This window comes from Toxotes jaculatrix, chromosome 4 (assembly GCF_017976425.1).
Source record: "Toxotes jaculatrix isolate fToxJac2 chromosome 4, fToxJac2.pri, whole genome shotgun sequence".
In the NCBI taxonomy this organism is placed as follows: Eukaryota; Metazoa; Chordata; class Actinopteri; family Toxotidae; genus Toxotes; species Toxotes jaculatrix.
Window position 1 is genome coordinate 20,066,445 of NC_054397.1, and position 20,075 is coordinate 20,086,519.

A 20,075-nucleotide genomic window follows, 5' to 3' on the forward strand; every position below is an offset into this window, starting at 1 on the left:
GGTCATCATTTTGTGTGGTTTTGTAAGGTGTTTTAGGGAAACCATAAAATGTCTTTTAGGAAGATCTTTATGTTTGAACCAGTTCTACTTATGAGATACAAATAATTCCAATAATTCTAATTACAAAACTGATGATAAAATGTGGGTTTGTTACTACACCATTCACATTATACATTGTCATTATTGAATCTTAAGCATGTGCACTAGTATGACCAAGTGATAACAGGTAATTATGTATCTGTTTCAATTTATCAAAGTGTGGCATGAAAGAGCACAAAAACAAGACAAAGCAAGTTACATCTTTGACACTGTTACCCAAATCCCTCAAAACTGAAATAAATCCCCCAACTTACGGCAGTATTAGGATTCACATTGTAAAGAATTTCTGGCCCATTACACCAGAAAAACATAAAACATGAGACACTCAGATAACTGATAATTATCATGATGTCTTTGTTTGTTCTCCATTAATGTTTCTATGGAAACGGCTATGGAGAACGCTTTGTCACCTGGGACCTGGTGCTGGATCCTGGACAGTGGGGACAGCAGGTTGAACAGAGTCAGATGAACAGGGCTACAGTTGGAGAGGATAGGTGAGGTGAAGGAGGCCTGGTTATATAGAGGGCTTTGTGAGTGAAGAAAAGGACTCTGAATTGAATCTAATGTGAGACAAGGAGCCAGGACAGGGGGGTGCTTTAGGACATAAGTGATGTGGTCAGGGGTGTAGAAGTAGGGGGGATAGTGGAACCAAGTACTCAGGGCCCCAACATGGAGCCTTCAAAAGGCCTGGAAATTTGATTTTATTCTTAATTTTGAAATTTTACATTATTAGTATTATCACTACACTATTATATTGTACACAAGTAGCCTCTGAGGCTACATATGTATGGAGGCCACATTTTGTGTGCTACACCAATGGTTAAGATCACAGGAGTGGAGCGGAGTGAGCAGATGAGCAGCAGAAAAATGTGATTCAAAGCAGTTATTCCAAAGTAGCTGCATTCTGTGAAACCCTTTCCTGGTTACGTGAATAAATGTTTCTGGATAAAGCTTAAAAAACAAAAAATTGTGCCTGATACAAATGAGGCCTCCTCGAGGGAAATCAAATGTTGTTTTTAAAACCGTTGTTTCTGTTGCCATGGAGTCTAATACAGATAAATGTAAACCAACTGAATATGAGACAAAACAGACATGAATGAGATCTATCATATGCATATATGCAAATGATCTGTGCTTCTCTTTTCCAGCTGGCGCATATCCCAAGTTCCAAGAAAAATTATTTAATAGCTCTTTCCAGTATTGCTTTGATGCGCTGCGAGAAGATGCAACAATATGTGAGTCCCCATTTCCCTTTAAACACCTCATACGCATTACCAGAGGAATGGAAAACAGAGTAGACAAATGTCATGAAGTTAATGATGGTAGTTTCACAGACACACATCACTTCAGTTACTCTTAAGACGTAAACCTAATTGAAGTCAGATTGCATCCATAGATCAGGCGTCAATATCCTTCCACACAACTACAGGCATGTGTGCATACACAAATAACACACCCACAAAGAGATAAATTCCCCTTTCCCTTCTTTTCTCCCAATCCCTCTAATCCTTCCTGATGCTTTCACTCACCCACACCTACACTGCATTGCACTAATTCACCACCAACCCCAACATACACTCACACACATACATATACTGACTTAACAGTGTCACACACAAAAAGGCAGGTAATCACGGCACACCGTGACAATTTGTCTCTGAGCCCTTGACAGTTGTTTTTGATTTGGTGACAGGAGAGCAATCAGTGTGTGAGGCTGGGTCAAGAGGGATTACCTCTGGGGTCATAAAACACAAAGCCTGATATTTATCTAACACCGCCGACCAGAGGAGAACTCGTTCTGATCCGCACTAACGACCACACACCCTGCCTCCATGCATATGCAACACATGCTCAACTCTGACAAGTACCTGCATTCTACGGCTTCCCCCCTCTGTTTGTCACACAGTCGGTCAGAGCATGAGTTATGATTGTCCACATTTTCCTGTGACCAGAAAAGTAATGTATGTGTCAGACAGAGAGTTTTCTCCCTGTTGTATACCAAATTTATTATATGGCTGTTGGCAGAGGCATCAGTCTTACTGGCTGAAATGAAGTCATGAAGTGGGAGGTGAAATATGTACTCTGGTTTGTGAGAGAGAGAAAGAGAGAAACAACTCTGTGACAACTCTTTTCTAACAATAAATACCTGTGATACACCCCCCTCCCAAATCCAGTCGTGTCTGTATATGTTATTTAGTTCTCTTCCTCTACATATATGCATTTTCTTCGTTTTTTGTTGTTCTTGTTCTTTGATATTTAAATTTGCCACCAAAAAGGCTGCTCATAATGCCTTTTTGGTGCACCTGTGGGTCCCTTGGCAGAGATTTTCAAGAAAAACAAAATGTTTACGATTAAGATTAGCTTTCTTTACATTCAGTATAAGTTTTCATAGCATGCACCTTCACTAATCCCATGTGTACAGGACATACTTGCCCTGCAAGATCATGTTTTTGCAGTTCTAACTCTCTGAAGATCCTTTTCAGCAAATGCATGCGGGTGGATGAACAAGGAAATTCAGCTGATGAAATTTTAAAGAGGCAAGCAAATAAATTCTTACACAACAATATCACCTTAGGATTCACATCAGTGACTGTTCTGGAGCTTTTGATCACTCGATAGGAAATAATTTACATTTTTTTTCTGTCAGACAAGGACATAAAGACCTTGAACTTGCAGTAACAATTCTTTTTAGCCACTATTAGAAACACTGACTATCAAGACCTAGTAAACAAAATAATGAGAGCAGAACATAAACTGACAGTAGTCACTGAACTCTGTCCATCTTCACAAGTGTATCTGAGATGCATGAATGTGTGGGTGGATGGAAGGTATGTGGCTAAATAAGTGAAAGAGAAAGTGAGAAAAACATGATTAAAAGTGCTTCTCATTATGAACATTCAATTAAATTAAATAACATTTTATTTATATAGCGCCTTCAATAATCAAAATTGTCTCAAAGCGCTTTACAGAGACCCAGAACCTGACCCCAGAGCAAGCATGTAAGATGACAGTGTTCCTGTTAAAACTCCCTTTTAACAGGAAGAAACCTTGAGCAGAACCTGGCTCATATGGGGGACCCTCCTGCCGATGTAAATTAGAAATTCATCAAAAAAAAAACAACAAACAACAAAAATAATGCTATACAGCAGCAGCAGTTGTTTAGAGGGACGCCTTACTCTGGTGTGACAAAATTCAAAAAGGTGTGTGTTTGTGCATGTTGTATGCACACAATTAAGAACAACTGAATCTTTAAAGTTTCTTTTTTTTTATTTCCATAATTCCACTGCTGAACAAACAGGACCAGATGAGAACTAATGCTGAGGTGACCAACAGATAGAGCAATGTTAGCATTTATTTGGAGTCGTGTTTCTGTAAGTCTAACATTCATGGCTCTTTTAGCTCTGTTTCAGTCTCCACCAACTCCCGAGGGGAAATATTTGGCTCTCTAAAGTTAAAAATTGAAAACAAAACAATGAGTTGACATTTGCTATAAAGAATCGTCGAGCTGAGGGGAATCACATCATATGTAGCCATGAGCTTCTGTGCTAATATGACCAAATACTGACAAAGAGAATGATTTAACCTTATGTTTAAGTGATAATTCAAAATCATATTACATGAATGTTACCAGACCAGTTACCATGAGTTGAGCATTAGGAAGAAACCTTTATTCTCAGCCCACCTTCACACCGTTACCAGGGTTTCACTATGACCTTTGAGTTAAAATGACTTCCTGCTGTGTCTCCATCAGCCTTAGCTCAAAGCCCACAATCACTTTTCTAGTCTTCAACCATGGCCAGATTAAAGTGAACTGCAGCTGGCCTTTGGAGTCACACGCTGGCCACTGAAGTTGAGAATTACTCCATTATTCCTACTCACATTCTTCCCTGTACTATCAATGCTCTCTATAAGTAGATGCAGCATTGGGTGAAAACAAATCAACCACAAAATTGACAAAGCTGAGTGAATGGAGGTTATCGCTCTCTTATTTATTTCTTAAACAGTGAAGTTTAAAGATGCATTTTTTTTTCTTCTTTTGTTGTTGTTAGCTTACAATTGCATATTTACACATTCAGCAGGCATGGAGGAACATTAGCAGTCATTTGGAGTTGTGTTTCATGCCAGGCCAATATTCACTCTTGTTTTCATCAAAAAAAAAAAAAATGGAGTAGTTACCTTTCTAACACCCTCACAACTTTAGTCACTAATTCTCTATTTTTACACTCACTCACACAAACATGCAAAAGTCAAAACCTTTTCTTAATGCTTCCAACACTGAATTTGTTAAAACTGCTTTTAGTTTTTCAGCTGCATCTACCTGGAACATTTTACAATGTGCATTTAAACTCAACACAATAGTCACTATGGGCCAGTTTAACACTATGACCACCAATTACTCTACATTTGAATGAAACTGTTTTTAGTTGTTTGTTCTTTCTTTCTGTTTTTGTGCTCTCGACATCTTTGAAATGAGGGTTTTGGCCTTAATAATTCCTCAAGATATAAATAAAGGTTGAAAGAAACTTTGAACTGCATTAGTCAGTGCTGTTTCTTACCTTTGTCTTTTAATGGCATGAATGGAACAAATGTTTGTAGCAGTGGTGAGGAACTGGGGCCCAAACACCTGTTAAAAATGGGAAAGCCACTGTTTTCTCCCACTTTTTTTCTACTCCTCTTTCTCAGTGTTTTTGTGTTTGTTTTTGAAAAGGGTGAAGAGTGATGTTAAAGAACGTTAATTAAAACATTTGGAGATATAAAGTCCCTTTAGGCACAACGTGCAACAGAGAATAGAAATGGAGAAAGTAAATGATTTTTCTAGGACTTACAGTATGCTTGTTTTTCATTTAAGAAAAAAAAATTGCCTCTCATATATTAAAATTATTGCTCCTGCACCATTTTCCTTGTTGTTTTATGATTTGATTTGGTGTCTTGTTTTCCCATAGGGGAATGATTCCTATAGGCACCAGCATGCATAATAAGTCAGCAGTATTACAAATTGTACATAAAAATCAAGTCAGAAAATGCAGAATATAAATCAGCGTTGGTACTTTCAATATACAGAATTATTCAGGATGTTAATGAAACATGTTGATGTGCATTTAAAGGAAAAAAACTGCTTTTCTCAGCTTAAGTATGACTTTTTTTTTTTCAACAATTAATGCATCACAGAACCTCGACAGTTTTACACCCTGAATCTCTGATGTGTTGCAGACTGTATTGATTGCCCTGCACAACACGTTTTTCTTGTTTGTGTTTTTGGACAAAATAAAGTGATCCAGACTACTTCCAAAAATTTGGTAAAATAATGGATTTCTTTTTTAATTCCTCTTGCACCCATGTGTTTGCAGTAACTGCAATTTCATATTATTATCTGTGAAAACATCAGATATTTATTGACCCCAAACCTGAGTTGTTCAGTGAGTGTGGCTGACAGGGTGATGGCTCCTCCTAAAATCCAAGCATACATCTGAAGTAAGATCATTGCAATATGGAGGCCTACGGTCTGATTGTCCCCATCACTGTACATAAAGGCAGCATTCCAAGGTTGTGCAAAAATAGCACAAGAAAATGAGCAGATGCTTGCAGAGGAATAAGGCTCATGAATTCCCACACATACATGTGATGGTAGAGGTGAATGGTCAGAGTCATGAACGCTTTGCATGTGATGGATGGTATTAATAAAGGAATGGGCAACCATCTTCATCTAGGCAGAGGAAGAGAGTCACACTGCCACCATTTATCATTACAGCTGAATATCCACACTTAACTGAGGACTGTCCTGCCACATGGTGCATGCTGGGAGGCTGTAATTCTGCAAAATAAGTACTGATCCCAAGTCTGCAGGTTGGTGAGAAGGACTGGCAGAGCAAACATTAAACTATGTTCTTGTTGTGATGCGGGCAAATCCAGTCACAGCCAGCATCACTGTACTATGACCCTGCGACAGCAGAAAACAGAAACACAAAGATCACTCTGTTTGTCTCATGATGTGAGTTTAACACAACCCAGGGGGGCTGCAGCTGATTTATGAGATGACAAAAATAATAAGGATTAGAAAAATATGGTGTGATTTACAGCAGTTTACACTCACTGCCAAAATAAAACTTTAAAGTCTGACATACTGTCTTAAAAACAGGCACATAACACACACACACACACACACACAAACCAGACATATTTTCCATTAGTATTTTAATTCAAGAATCCTTAGTTAAGGATCTACAAAATACAAATTCACAACACCCAGAAGTATGGATCCCTCCAGTTTCATTTCTGTGCGTCTGAATAAAGTTTGGATTAACGCTACCAATATTATGGCTGTTCTACAGTACAGTACCTCACATTGTCAAGGAACTCTAGAACATAAGAACATGCAGGCAAAGAGAGTCATTTAATGGCACTGTCTCTCTGTTTTTTTTTTTTTTTTTTTAATGTATCCTAGGATGAAGGTGCAGGACTCATTAGGGTGCATAACAGAAGATACTTCACACATTACTATACTGCCCCCTGCAGGGCAGATACTGTAAGGCAACATTTCTCAACATGGTCTTTGTCAACAGACCAGGCACAGCAGAGAGATTGCTTAATGAAACAGGGCCAAAGTCAAACTTTTCATCGGACAACTGGCAACAGCAACAAAACATCCTCAGTTGGAACCATTAACATCTGAAATTTAAATATTTCCATTTTTACTTTTAGAGTATGTAGTTTAGTGTACATTATATGTTTCTAAGCAGCAAGTTAGTCAGCAGGAGTCCATGGATTTTCAGTAAAGTGCCTTATAAAACAGAGCAGCATCCTGAGTCATAAAGTCTGACATGCATTCAGCTGGATGACACATTGACATCACAGATGAAAATGCTGCATATACATGTACACTTGTACTGTGCAGCAGTTCCCTACAGGCATCTCAACAGGCATCGATATTCAAACAGTAAGAACTTACATAGATCAAGTGGTCATTTGCAATTTCACTGGGTTTGGAAAATTAAAAGAGCCACGGCCAAATGTACCTCCAACCGCCTGCTCTCTCTGCCTCACAGTTTACCCACTAATTCCCTCTTTACTAAAAAACACAAGACAACTTGGTCCTCTTCTAAGAGAGATTTTAGAATGAAACTATGACTATGTGCGGAATGAAGTAAAGGAGAACCAGGAAGAAGTTAATGACATTTTCACATATCAGTGGCTGATTTCCTGTTCAAAAACATAATACAAATAATTAGGTCATAAGAAGGCAAACAAATGATTCAGTAAAACTATAAAAATCATGGTGCATCACATTTGGTCACCACTATTGGGAATGATTACTATGTAATTACATAAGAGCTTGTTCAGTCATGTTTCAGTAATGGCTTTTGGGAAATGTTATAGATTAGTAAGAACAGCACTGATGATGATAAGGCTACACTGTGTTTGTTTTCAACTTCTGAAGTACATCTTGGACTTCTGCTAAATCACAAACGTCTTGGCCTAATATGGAAATGATCACGTGTTGTACAGAACCATAGGATACATATTCCTGGCACAAACCTTTCAAGCCACAGTCTGTAATTACACTGGTGTAGGCTCTGAAGGTTATGTACACTCCTGGTGGATTGGGCTTAAAGTAAGTAGAGTTCTGAGATGAAGAGCAGCCCATCGCAGAGTGTGCTTAGGAGATGATACGAATGCCAAAGTATTTCTTGAGCTGCTCGAGGAAGATGAAGGTGAGCACTGTGTGGGGAATCAGGCGGATCCCTGCTGGGACGAGACCCTGCAACAAAACGTAGATTGTTATTTGTAGTTCTCTCCCATCGCAGCTGTCAATTTAAAGATATTACCACTGCAGCAATCAACTAAACAATACTTTACTTCTGAAAAGTACTTATTTATTATCATACTGTAAACGAGCATCTTCCTTTCAAACACAGGCCATTTACATAGCGCCGCAATTTAAAATCTGTTTTCCCACACAGCACTGGGGTCAGCTGGGCACATTACTGATATAAAAGTCATGCTGACTGGTCTGAATGTTTCTATATTTTTTATTATGCATTTATATGTAAAAATATAACAGAAGCTGTTGTATATTAATACAATATTTGGTCATCCAAGCGAACTTGTTAGATTAGTTTTATTATTATACGCAGTCCAGTTTTCCAAGACAGAGGCTTATTGTTGAGCAGCAAGTGGATCATTCCTTGATACTAAATTGATACTAAAATATTTATTACATATTATATAGCTGAGTGAAAGTTCAAGTTATTAATTAATGGCAATAAATGTGCTTCCAGACCCACAAAGCAAAAAAGAAATGGTTTATTGTGGAGGATAAATAATGTTAATAACTTAATAATATTGAAAATTTTAACCATAGAAACATGAAACTTCTGCAGTGAGACACAATTAGCTAATTGAGCTAGCTGTTAGCTACTGATGTTGTATATAACTGTGTGCCAAAAACAGTGTCCCAGTCTTTGGCACATTTACTGTATTTACTGTATTGACTATAGCTCACAGTAGCAACCACAATAAGGTCATTAACATGAATCTGCAGGATTGAGTTCAAGTATTCGAGTTGTATCACCATTTTGTTTTGGGGGTTTTTTTTTGTATCATTGTTGCTCATTGTCGACATTGTACTATAGCTTCATGTTTCATCTCTTGCAGGTTTATTTGCATAGTAAAACACATACATTGTCAATTAGAAGGCAGAGTGCTCCCGCTTTAGTTTATTGGACTATAGTTAAGATGAACCCAGGATGCATCACTAAATTAATTACATTACAGAGAACAGCTCTAACTGGATGGTGTTAATCAAAGCATCCAGGGGTGATCCTGACAGACACTCAGCCAAATAGCTGAAATAATACATTTAAGAACCTGTGTAGATGTTCTGACTAACAGCAGCACTAAAAAACTATCATGGTGTTAAATGGCTTATAGGACTGTTTTTTTGTTGTTGTTGTTTTTACCTTGTAAAATGCCATTGGACCCAGCTTGGCAGTTTCTCGTAAGCAATGTGTCACTCCCTGTAGAGAGAGAGAGACACTGGGTAAGAGTGAGCATTGAGAAATGAAGAAGATGGACAAGCAGAAACAGAACAGAATGAAAGGATCAGAGGCGACAACGAAGAGGGATGAGGAGGGATCTACTCACTGTGTACTCTCCCTTTGAATTCATCAGTCTCGTCTTTAATACATCCAGAGGCTGACACAAGAATGTGGCACAGCCTCCCTGCAGAGGAACGGTTCACACAAGCTGTGATCAGTTAACAAAAGAGCCTTGTAAACTTTACACACTGTCTGAGTCAGGTTTCCACTGCACACAAATAAAACCTGATACTTACAGCAATGAAGCTGGAAAGAAAGTGTGTGAATATGTTATCACCCATCATCCCTGTTCCCAACACGAGCTGCTTCGCCTGGTCATAGCATGCCAACTAAAGGTGAAAAAAAAAAGGAGATAGAGAAAATATGTCATTTTAACAGGAAAAAAAAACCTACAAGTGTCCCACAATCCCTCACTGCTTTCAGATCAGAATTGTCCAGATGTGAAATGTGGCTCAGATGTCTGTGTGCGTTCTGTTTTTGTTTCTGTGCACATGGCGGTCACATGATGGAATGTCATTTGTCAAGTACATTAACTGGGTTGGCCTTTATGTTTTTCTGCAGCACAAATATCAACAGGTCAAAATAGCAAATTTTAAAATTTGGGTATTTGGCTCCCCCCAGTGGTAATACAAAAAAGACACTGTGGCAGACAGAAGTGCACTGAAGTGACGCTGTCAAATTTTCTGATCTTTACAAGCAGTAAAGAAAAAATGACATTACCAATAACAAAATGATCATAACAACACCTGAAGACGTCCGCTCTACAAAGCTGCATGTTGATTTGATGTGCTGACATTTGAAGTAAACAGACATGTGACATATGGATCAGTCAGGTAACATTTGAATGGGAATACTCTGTTTTACTTTAAAAAAAAAAACCAAACACCTTATTCACATTGTGTTAAAGGGTAACTTATCTGTATTTTGGCATTGTCATTCTCCAGATCTAGTCTCGATATGATCTAGTCACTGATCTAGTGATGAATCTGATGACGCAGATGAGACTACAGGCTCCGTTACACTTCAGTGAAAGTATCCTTGAAGTGGGTCTGAGCGAAGGGAGATACCGGTGGTGTCACACTGATGCTCTGATGGCCAAGACAACAAACCCAGTCTGCACTGCCCTCACTCAGAATAAACACCTGCAGCCAACAACTGCAAAGGCTCCCACCTTCGTCAGATCAGGGCATAAGCTACCAACGGCAGACCCTCAGCTCTCCCCCATGCTGGGCTACTGGCCACAGCGCTTGACTGGGAGCTGAAATTTGACAGCTCAAGTGGAGGAGACTGCAGTAACATCACTGAGGCCAGAACCCCATGCTCTCCCGATCCTCCAAGTAGGTCATACTAATGGAGCTTGGGAGGATCAGATCCAAGAAGCCAGCTAAAGAAAGAGAGCAAGATATGCAGAGCTGGAGAGGCAGTGCAGAGAGAAAAGGGGGCAGGCAAGGTGTGGGCCTACTGAAGTAGGCTGTAGAGGGTTCACTGGCCAGTCCCTCTGCCATAAGGGGAACCACAGAGGCCACCGAAAAAGCCACTAGGTGGCTGTGGATTAAAAGAGGAGAGTTGTGAGGATGAATTTCAGCCCATCACCAGACTGTGAGTAACGTGATTTACCTGTCCAACAGTGACCATCGCTCCTCTGCTGGAGGCCATGGTGGCTCCTGAAAACAGTTTTCTCACACCCTCTGTTGGACAGGACACAGGTCAGAGGTCAGACATGATGTCACTGTGTGCTATATATGAAGTTAAACACAGTATGTTTCTTGGGATTTACCTTCTCTAAAAACTCTGAATAGGCCATCGAGGGCATGTTTGTAGCTGCAAGAAAAAAAAAACATTCAGGGTTAGATTACGGTAAAAGATTAAAAACATCTAAGCTGACAAAAGAGGTTTACAACACTCACTTTCTTCTCAGTTCTGGTGGTAGTTTCATGTCATTCTGCATCCTAGAAGCAAAAACAGTTCAGATCTTTTGATTACACTATTTGCTGTTTTTGACCATTGATCAAAAATATCCATAAACCATTTTTCTGCAGGAACTGTGCAAATATATTAATAACTACCATGGCATCTTTACCTGACGTTCACCATGTCTGCCGGTGTACCAACAAACCCACCAGTGAAACCTGTTGGCAGAGAAATCCTGTTGGCACACAAACCTGCATGCTTGATACCTCATGTGTACATTTGTGAGGGAGAGAGAGAGAGAGAGAAAGAGAGAGAGGGAGAGAGAGAAAGGCAGAACGTGTGTGTGTGTGTGCTCTCCCACCTCCGAATGCTCCCAGCAGGACCTTCTGGTAAAAGGGCATGGGGCCCTGGCTTGTGTTGCCCATCATGTCCCTCACTGTCTCATAGATGGCAAATCTGGTGAGGGAATAGGACATCTAAGGAGAGGAGTGGAGAGGAGAGGCAAGGAGAGGAGAGGAGGAAAAAAGAATGAGTCTCATCCAGTATTCTGCTCATTATTTAACATTTTCTTTTTTCAGCCACCAGGAGGAGCCTCTGGCAACATAACCAATCCAAAAATGGTTTTAAAGGAGAATTTTGATCATTTAAAGTGTCCCATAAACAGGATTCAGCATTTACATGACAAACCTTCTCCTATTCCTCACCATCCAGTGGCTGTGATCTCTTTCTCCCCACAGTCATATTGGATCAGCTGCAATCCTTTTCTACTGATCCATTTAAGGTATCCTGCTGCCACAAACCAGCTATTTTGTGTAACTTCAAATGAAGTCAGTATGACCACATTAAATGTTTTAACAGCAATCCAACAAATGCAAGAGCATATGAATCTCTTCCAGTCCCGTTAGAGGATATTTACTCAAAAACCTGTTCTGATGTGGTCTGTCATGACCTCTCTTCCTTTAACCAGAAAAATGCAAAGCATGATGATCACTGACACGTTATGTTTTACTCACACTGCGTTTCAGTTAGGGAAAGAACTGAGACAAAGGCACTCCTTTATTATGAAGTCATCTGAACATTCAGGGAAGCAAAGGGGGACATCTTTTAAATCCCTTTGCAAAACATACATAAAGACTCTTATTAATGCTATTTTATACCAGTTTATATTATACCATTTTAATTGGAGTTTTTTGCCTAATTGCTTGAAATGTTTAAAACTTATTCAACCATGTAAAGCACTTAAAACGTTGTTTTGAAAGGTGCTGTGCACAGTTATCATTATCATGTCCATATCAGCCTCTGCCTCAATATAATCAGTAAAATCCCTCTGTTTGTAATAAAAATGACACTAGAGTCATGTTTTTAACTATACTAACACTGATATTTTTATTCAGTATGTTTGACTACAAAACAAAAAAACATACCCTGATCCTATTTAAGGATCTAGGCACAAACTGCTGACAGATCAACCGCGCCCCCCCCCGCCTCCAAAGCAAACATCAATCCAGGTAATCCCAGATATACAGAAAACAGCAATAAGCTGCCAACATACACACCTGTCTACAAAGCGAAGCAGAGAGGCCATTGTAAAGAGCCAGCACCCCGTCATTCTTCACCACATGGACAGCCATCCCCATCATCCTCTTCTTCACCTCCTGCTGTGTCTGTAGGTGTACCTGGAAAGACAGCAATGTACTAGGATTGATATCATTTTCAATTCAGGAGAGGCACTGTTTTAAGTTAGGGTTAGGAATTTATTTGTGATTATTAGGGTTGGGGTATAGGGGTTAGGGAATGCATTATGTCACTGAGTGGGTTAGGTCACTACTATAGAAAGACCAATGTGTGTGTATGTGCGGTTAGCTGTCCTTGTCAAAGGAGGTCAGCAGCTCTACAATCTGGCCTTTGTCCTCTCTTTGCTAATCAGTGTCTGAGCCTGAAGGCCACCAAGAGCTTTAAAACACAGTGTTTCTCCTGTCTTATCACTAGTCTTTATCGTTGGCTGCTTGATTAAATTAATCATTCTATCAGTCATAAAAATTTAGTACTAATACTGTTAAAGCAGTAACCCCCAAACTTCAAAATTTCTTATCAACTCACTGAGTTTTAAAGTTTCAAAGATCACCCTTTAGGGTTTGACATTTGGGAGAACTACTCTTTGCACAAACAAAATCTTTCAATGCAGTACTGTTCATTGTGTCTTGATGAAGAACCTTTAGTGATTTTGTCCTGCAAATCATAGTTGATTAGATATTTAGAACAGTTACCTGTTCATCATTTTGAACATACAATTAGCAGGTGTCACACCTAGCTAAAAACTGATGCCTCCATGGACTAGAAAAAGTCCTAAAATTCAAATTTTTCTGACAGATTTTCTTTCAACATCTCTGTAGAGCACACTGTGCCGTCAACATGACCTCAAAAAAAAGAAATGAAAACATGATCTAAAGCCTTGCTCGTGGCTCTGTGAGGTTATGAGCTAAATGCTAATATCACCTTGCTAACATTCTCACAGTGATAATGCTAACAAGCCGATTTTTTTTGGCAGGTATGTTTATCACATTCACCATGCAAGTGGTAATTACCACAAAATATTAACTACAGGAAAATTATTATATCTGCAGGTGTTTTTTTAGAAGCCAAAATTCTAGACAAATTCAAGTTTTGATGCTGAAATATTTAACTAAGTGTACTAAAATCTTCGACCTCCTGGTGGAGCAACAGGTAAACTTGGGATCACCCAAGTAATTCGGGAACCGTTCTCGGGGAACTAAGAATTTCTGTTCAACTTGTCACAGCAATCAAACCAACAGTTATTGAAATATTTCAGTCTGGACCAAAGCGGAAAAACCAGACACTGCCATTCATATCTAAAAAGAACACTGTCATGGCTAAAAAGCCACGAAAAAAAAAATTCTTACAGATATGATAACTGGACACTATTTATGAGACAAGTTTGCCAGCCAGTTACTTCCAGGAATGTAAACAGGACGTAGGCAGAACTGACAACAACTCTGCTGGTATTTTCCTTATAGCTCTGGTGAAGAGGTTCAAGGAAAAAAAAACATGTAAAAAACGTGTTAGGACAATATCCTATTGAGCCATCAACAAGCTAACGTGTACATGTACAGGAACACTGGCACGCACACTCATACCACGCAGTAGTGAAATATTACACCCACACGAGTTGATAAGTGTCCGGCTACAAAGATTACCTTTTCAGGTTAGGTCTGGCAAATCTTGTTTAGCAATTCTGTTGTATTAGTTTTGACAACAATAGATTAGCCTATGAGGGGGTGTAATGGATGTCTGGGCTGACACAAAGGAGGAACTCAATAAAACATGACTAGGCAGTCTTTACTATGTGATATGTGTGTTTAGTCCAGCCCAATGTTCTCTGCCCTAAATTACACCTCAGTCCTTCTAAATTTAGTTGTTAGCTTTTACAGGAATGTGGTAAGTGTACAGCATTATGAGACCATTAATGTTTTAGGCTCTGTAAGCTGTTGAGACAAAGGCACCATGTGTCTCACTGTCCAGCAACAGAGACAAACTAGGAGTTCTTGTTTCCACCGTGTGAATAAAATGTTATAACAACACATCATGAATGGGGACCTATCTGTAATTTGATCGCTATTAGGAGCAGCTCAGCTTGGAGGTGTGTGCTTTCATTCCATTAAAGCAGCTTTCTAGAAAGTCACTGTAAAGTAGTTTTGGGGCATTGCAATAGGAATTTTATATTACTATTTATCAGAACAATAAACTTGTGATGATGAAATCTGCCGTGGTTATTATCATGATAAAAAAAAAAAAAACTGGTTCATTCAGGAAGCTAACAACACAATATTTTATGCTGAGATTGAACCTGTTCATTCAAGCTGTCTTTGCTACAGCAGTTGAAATTCACCTAACACAATGCAAATGTGGACAATGTTCAGTGTGTGAAAACAAATCCACTCTGCTCAAGTAAATGACAATGATTAAGACATTGCTTCCTCCAGCTTCTAGTACGCACGTTCTCATTTCTACGAGGTGACATTAGCTGTCTTTGAAATTCTCGGAAGGATCCTTTACCAACACAGTGTTATCACAACACTTAGGCGTCAACAGTTCATACAAGACTCCTACACTAACACTTCAATTCCAGTAAGCATGAATGAGGATTTCTCAATGAGTTTTTAGAGTATCTTTCAATTATTCTCAAAATCACAGTGAGTTTTAGAGCTTGTTTTTAACATTTTATGTATTTTTCTAATCAAAAACACTTGAGAAAAATTCCTCCCTTTCACCAGCCAGAGGTAACTCAACTAACACTCCTCATCCTGACTGCCAGTTCAGCAGGTGTAAAACTACATAAGGACACGCAGAGCAGTCGGTGAGCATTTGGACAGAGGCACATTCTTCTGTTCTGCTGGCTCTGATCTCCAGCACAATGGAACTAATAAGAAACAGTGACTTTGACTTTCAAGTTCTGACTCCCAGCTTTCATTTGAAGCTGTTTACATACTTATTAGGTGAACGGTGTAACTTGTAGCCTTGTCATTGTCCCATTATGTTATCCTAACATCACGGTGCAGGACCAAAGCGTAAAAAAGGAAACAAGTCAGACTTGAAACACTCCTAAAGCAGAAAGTAAACATTTATCTTCATAGCCATTAATTCATTTCAAACTAAATCTACTGGAGCACAGAGTCAACAGAATGTAAAAACGTGTTACAGGCCAGGTATTTATTGTCTGCACCATAACCAGCTCATGGAGGCAATTAAGGTATTTTACATCACTTATTGCTCTGTGTCAGAAACCACACTCCCTCTTGGAGTCACAAGTCCAGAACTTGCCTGAAAATTATTTACTGAGTATCAAAATAATTCTTGTGTGTATATTCATGGGGACACTAAAAAAGAAGCTGCTAATAGCTAACTCACCATATATTTTTTGTTAACAATTATAGATTAATATAGGTTAGCTGTATATATGTATATGTATTTTTTTGTTTACAGTTGCAGTTGTCTTGACTTTGTCTGAGGGTTGGAGGGCGGGGTAGAGGGTACTCTGTCAAACACTGAAAGCCCTGTATTAAAGAAAAGGAATCAATCAAACTAGAAGTAGACTAAACTTGATTCTCTCAGAGGAATATAATGCAACATTCTTCTCAAGGCCATTTGAACCATCCCTCTATGTTTCATACAGGAGCCAGAAATCTCCACTGAAATTCTAGATGAGCAGATGCACAACCAATCCCATCCCAAAGCCAAACACACACACACACACACACACACAGGAATCTTACCCACTCAACACCCATGGACCAAATCCCAGTTCTAGGCAAGAAACTGTCTGTTGTCACCCTGACCAGCATGGAACTGACCTCAACGATTTTTCATTTAAAAAAAAAATCCCCCTTTTACTTTGAAAAGTACTTATTTTGCAAAAAGTACTTTTCAAATCAAAAGCAGTTTTTACCCTCCAAAAAAAAAAACAGACACCATTCTCTAGAGGGACACTGCTGACTGGTAGAGATGGAAAGATCCAATGACTGTGAAAGAAAGGGCTTTATTCTCTGTCATTTAAGCTGCTGTTTTTACTGTCTTTAAATGAAAACTTTGCAGACTTGAGGATCAAACTTAACTACAGGTTGGGGTTGATTACCTTGTTTAATAATGCTCACCTCTCTTCTTCTTATAAAGAAAAACTCACTCAATTGCATATGTTTGTTATGAATACATATTGTCTAGTGAAAACCATAAGCAAAAACCAGTTCTAAAAAGTTTTAAAAGGTTTAAAAAGTTTTTTCTCAGCCACAGCCACAGCACAGCGACTGCTAATGCAGTAATTCAGGGCAATATGAACGCTGATCCAACCAAATCACCAGACTCAAAATGTAATGCTTCAGTCTTAAAGAACTATAATCTTATAAGACATCACCAGCTGACGAGCAAGTTAGAGCAGAAATGAATCTCTCCAGAAGACATTTTTAGAGCAAAGTGGTGATTACGGGCAAAATTACACAGCACATGACTTCCTGAGGGTCAGTTAGCCTTATCAGGGTCATGTGCTGCTGTCTTCCAGCGCAGGCTAAAGAGAGCTACAAGTAAAGCGAGTAAGGATTTTGGCATTAGGTAGAGATGTACCGGTTTGCTCCTCTGTATTAATAAGAATAAACATGAATGACCCCATTGACACACACACACACACACACCTGCTGTCAGGCGATGACAGGCTGTTTATGGAGGGGAAAAGATCCCCACCACCCCACCCCCTTTACAATTACAATAATGTACCATTTTACCATAATATATTCATCCCTATAAACCTTTAACAATTAAAATGTAAAACTACTGCTACATTGAGACATTGTGACCAGTTTGAAATTAAACTCAACGATTGTTTTCTTATTTTTTTTTTAATAAGTATTAATAGTATGTGTCAGCTGGACTCACCACCCTTCATTTTAACCTGTGCTCTATATCCGTACACCCTCAAACACGTTGCAATGATCTACATGAGACACGTGATACATCAGTGCAGCGAGATCCCTAAAACCTCACTACAGCTACAGCAAACACACAATCATGTCTTAAAATCATTCAGTGGCCTAAGATGATGAGTCGCCGGGAGATAAATAACCGCTACCAGGCCATTTTCTTATGTGGCCACCGCTGGAACAGCTGCAGCCCGGTGTTCAGGCCTGCACTCCTCTACACAGCGGCGGACGCTGACTGTTCCTACTCGGAGCCCTCTCTCACCTTAATGAGATCCAGAGGATGAGTGCAGCAGGCGGCACCGCAGGACGCCAGCCCACCGAAGTACCACCGCGACATCCGTTTCTCGGCCATGGTGCCGTCCTCTGCCGTCGTCCGATGCAGCTAGACAGCGGTGTATTTCCCTTCCGAGCCTCCTCTACGCGCTGTCCGCCTGCTCTGTCGGCTTCCTGGCCTGCAGGGGTACAGCTGGCAGTGGCTTGTGGTCTGCTGGACAAGGATAACTTCGTTAATCTTCAAACATTCCGATAAGAGACATGTACCGAGGACCGGAGGACTTTGGGCTGCATCAGCATCGCGCGCACTCACTCCACAGAATGTGCGCGATGTGAAAGACCTCGTGTGTGCGTGTGTGTGTGAATGTGTGTGTGTGTGTGTGTGTACTGTCGCCTGTGTTTGGGCCACGATGTGTGCGCGGCAATAGGAAGCGGCTGTAGACGGAGGAGAAGCTCGCAGCCAATTGCCACCGTGGACGGCGGAGCTGCCTACCCGCCCCGAGGCCCGAGATCCAAAGGTCGACGGCGGGGTATGAGAATACTGAAGCCCCGAAACGCACAAACTTACATACTCCATTTTCCTTACTACAAAACTGTCATGCGGGTTTTAAAGTGATAGGCATCTTTTCTGCAGCTATAGCAAAGCCAAAAATGTCCCCCTGTCTCTTTAAGAAGACAAGACTCCACATTCTCCAGTGAGCAGAAACCTTAGCAACAAAAAAAAAAACGAAAAAAAAAAAAAACCCATTGGGAAAATTATCTGCAACAAGTTGCCAGGGGCCTTTTTTTTTTCCAACAGTGTTTATTTGGAGTCCAACTAAGTTTTAAAAGTGTGGTGAAGACACAGACTTATATTCGGATGTTTTTCATATTGTATTTTATTTTTAGGTAATTTATTTCTTTTAAGAATAAACCAAAGTTATAAAACTAGTTGTATTTTACGGAATAATGCAAAAGTATTGCTGCAAAATATTAAAGGGAAAACTTTAAGTTTTTGTTATGGGACTGAAAATGTTTGTTAGGGGGCCAGATTCGGCCCGTCGGCCACTATGTGCCTACCACTGGAATCAAATCATTTGAAGAAAATCTCATTAGTGTGGCCTCACCCCTACTGGTGAGTAGAGAAAAGGAAGAACAAGAACAATATAAACCAGTTTAAACTCAAGCACATCTGCAAAAACAGGCTAACATTACCATTTTTTACTTATAACTGTCATGCCAAATGCTGTCATAAAGTACATGACTCGTTTGTTTCTCTTCAAAAATGACACAAGGTGTCTGAAACCACTTAATAAAGCATAAAACTTACATTTGTGTTTGATTGTCTAGTACATTTTCAAGTGTGCCGTCTTCTTCACCACATTCTAATTTGTCAGCTCTTAATGGGCTTGTTGTTGTCCCCATGTGTTCAACAGTTCAGCCATCAGTTTGGTCTTTATCAGCCACTATTTTAACTCCTGTTGATTTTTGATAGGGTTTTTTTTTATATGCTTTTATTATCAAGTTTATTAGAGGAGAGATGATAAGAATTGAGGTGAAAGAGAAATTGGGAATGATAGCTGACCCAGTGCATGCTGGCACCTGAACGCCTCGGCCACCAAGGTGCCCCACACATTCCTAAACTTTAGAATAGAAAGCATCCATGTCTCCCATGTATGCAGTGGATGTGATATTTGGTTTGTTAGAGTTGTTTGTTGACAGGAGATGTATTAAAACGGTAGGGACTCAATTTTATGTAAATCAAACAATATACTGAAGGCTGCAGAGCATTGATTCTCACTTGATTCTTTTGATTTAGTGTTAATATTTTAATACTTTGCATGTAGTAATATTTAATGTGGGAGGAATGGGATGTTATTTAAGTCGTATGTAGATTTCATTGTTTAAATTGCAGTTGAGGTTGATTGCTAAAATAAATACGTGGTCTTAAAGAGCTAAATTATTTCTGTACCTTCTGAACTTCTTTCTGAACAGCAAAAAAAAAAAAAAACTTGCTGTTACAGAAAGTTACAGACTTGTTTGTTCCTTTCTAACAAAGAGGAACTTTAAGCACAGTCCAGAGAGCAGCAGAGCAGCAGGTCTTTGCATACCATCCTCTTGCCCTATGGCCTTAAAAACAACTCTCAGTCTGTTCTATACTGTGCAGAGTTAGCAGGTAGGACCATATGGAGACGCTGTCTGTTGCTTTTCTTGGCTGGGCTGTTGCTTGCGT

General features: G+C 39.5%; 1 protein-coding gene across 1 annotated transcript; it reads right to left on the bottom strand.

Annotated features, from left to right (window-relative positions):
- Positions 1-6,281: 6,281 nt before the first annotated feature.
- slc25a10b (solute carrier family 25 member 10b) lies at positions 6,282-18,455 on the bottom strand. Its single transcript, XM_041036213.1, has 11 exons — positions 17,853-18,455; positions 12,662-12,781; positions 11,467-11,581; positions 11,275-11,323; positions 11,102-11,143; positions 10,972-11,015; positions 10,812-10,882; positions 9,431-9,523; positions 9,241-9,318; positions 9,057-9,113; positions 6,282-7,855 (listed from the first exon to the last, which is right to left on the bottom strand). The coding sequence occupies exons 1-11, from the start codon at positions 17,940-17,942 to the stop codon at positions 7,754-7,756; spliced, it is 861 nt and encodes a 286-aa protein (XP_040892147.1). The 5' UTR covers positions 17,943-18,455; the 3' UTR covers positions 6,282-7,753.
- Positions 18,456-20,075: the final 1,620 nt, after the last annotated feature.

Bases quoted from the DNA above. Each gene is read 5' to 3' on its own strand.
- slc25a10b (XM_041036213.1), bottom strand. From the start codon at position 17,942: ATGGCCGAGAAACGGATGTCGCGGTGGTACTTCGGTGGGCTGGCGTCC. The intron at 11,582-12,661 runs GTGTGTATGTTG...TCCTCTCCTTAG, and splicing joins CTGCTTCGCTTTGTAGACAG to ATGTCCTATTCCCTCACCAG. The intron at 10,883-10,971 runs GTAAATCCCAAG...CCTGTCCAACAG, and splicing joins ATTCAGAGTTTTTAGAGAAG to AGGGTGTGAGAAAACTGTTT.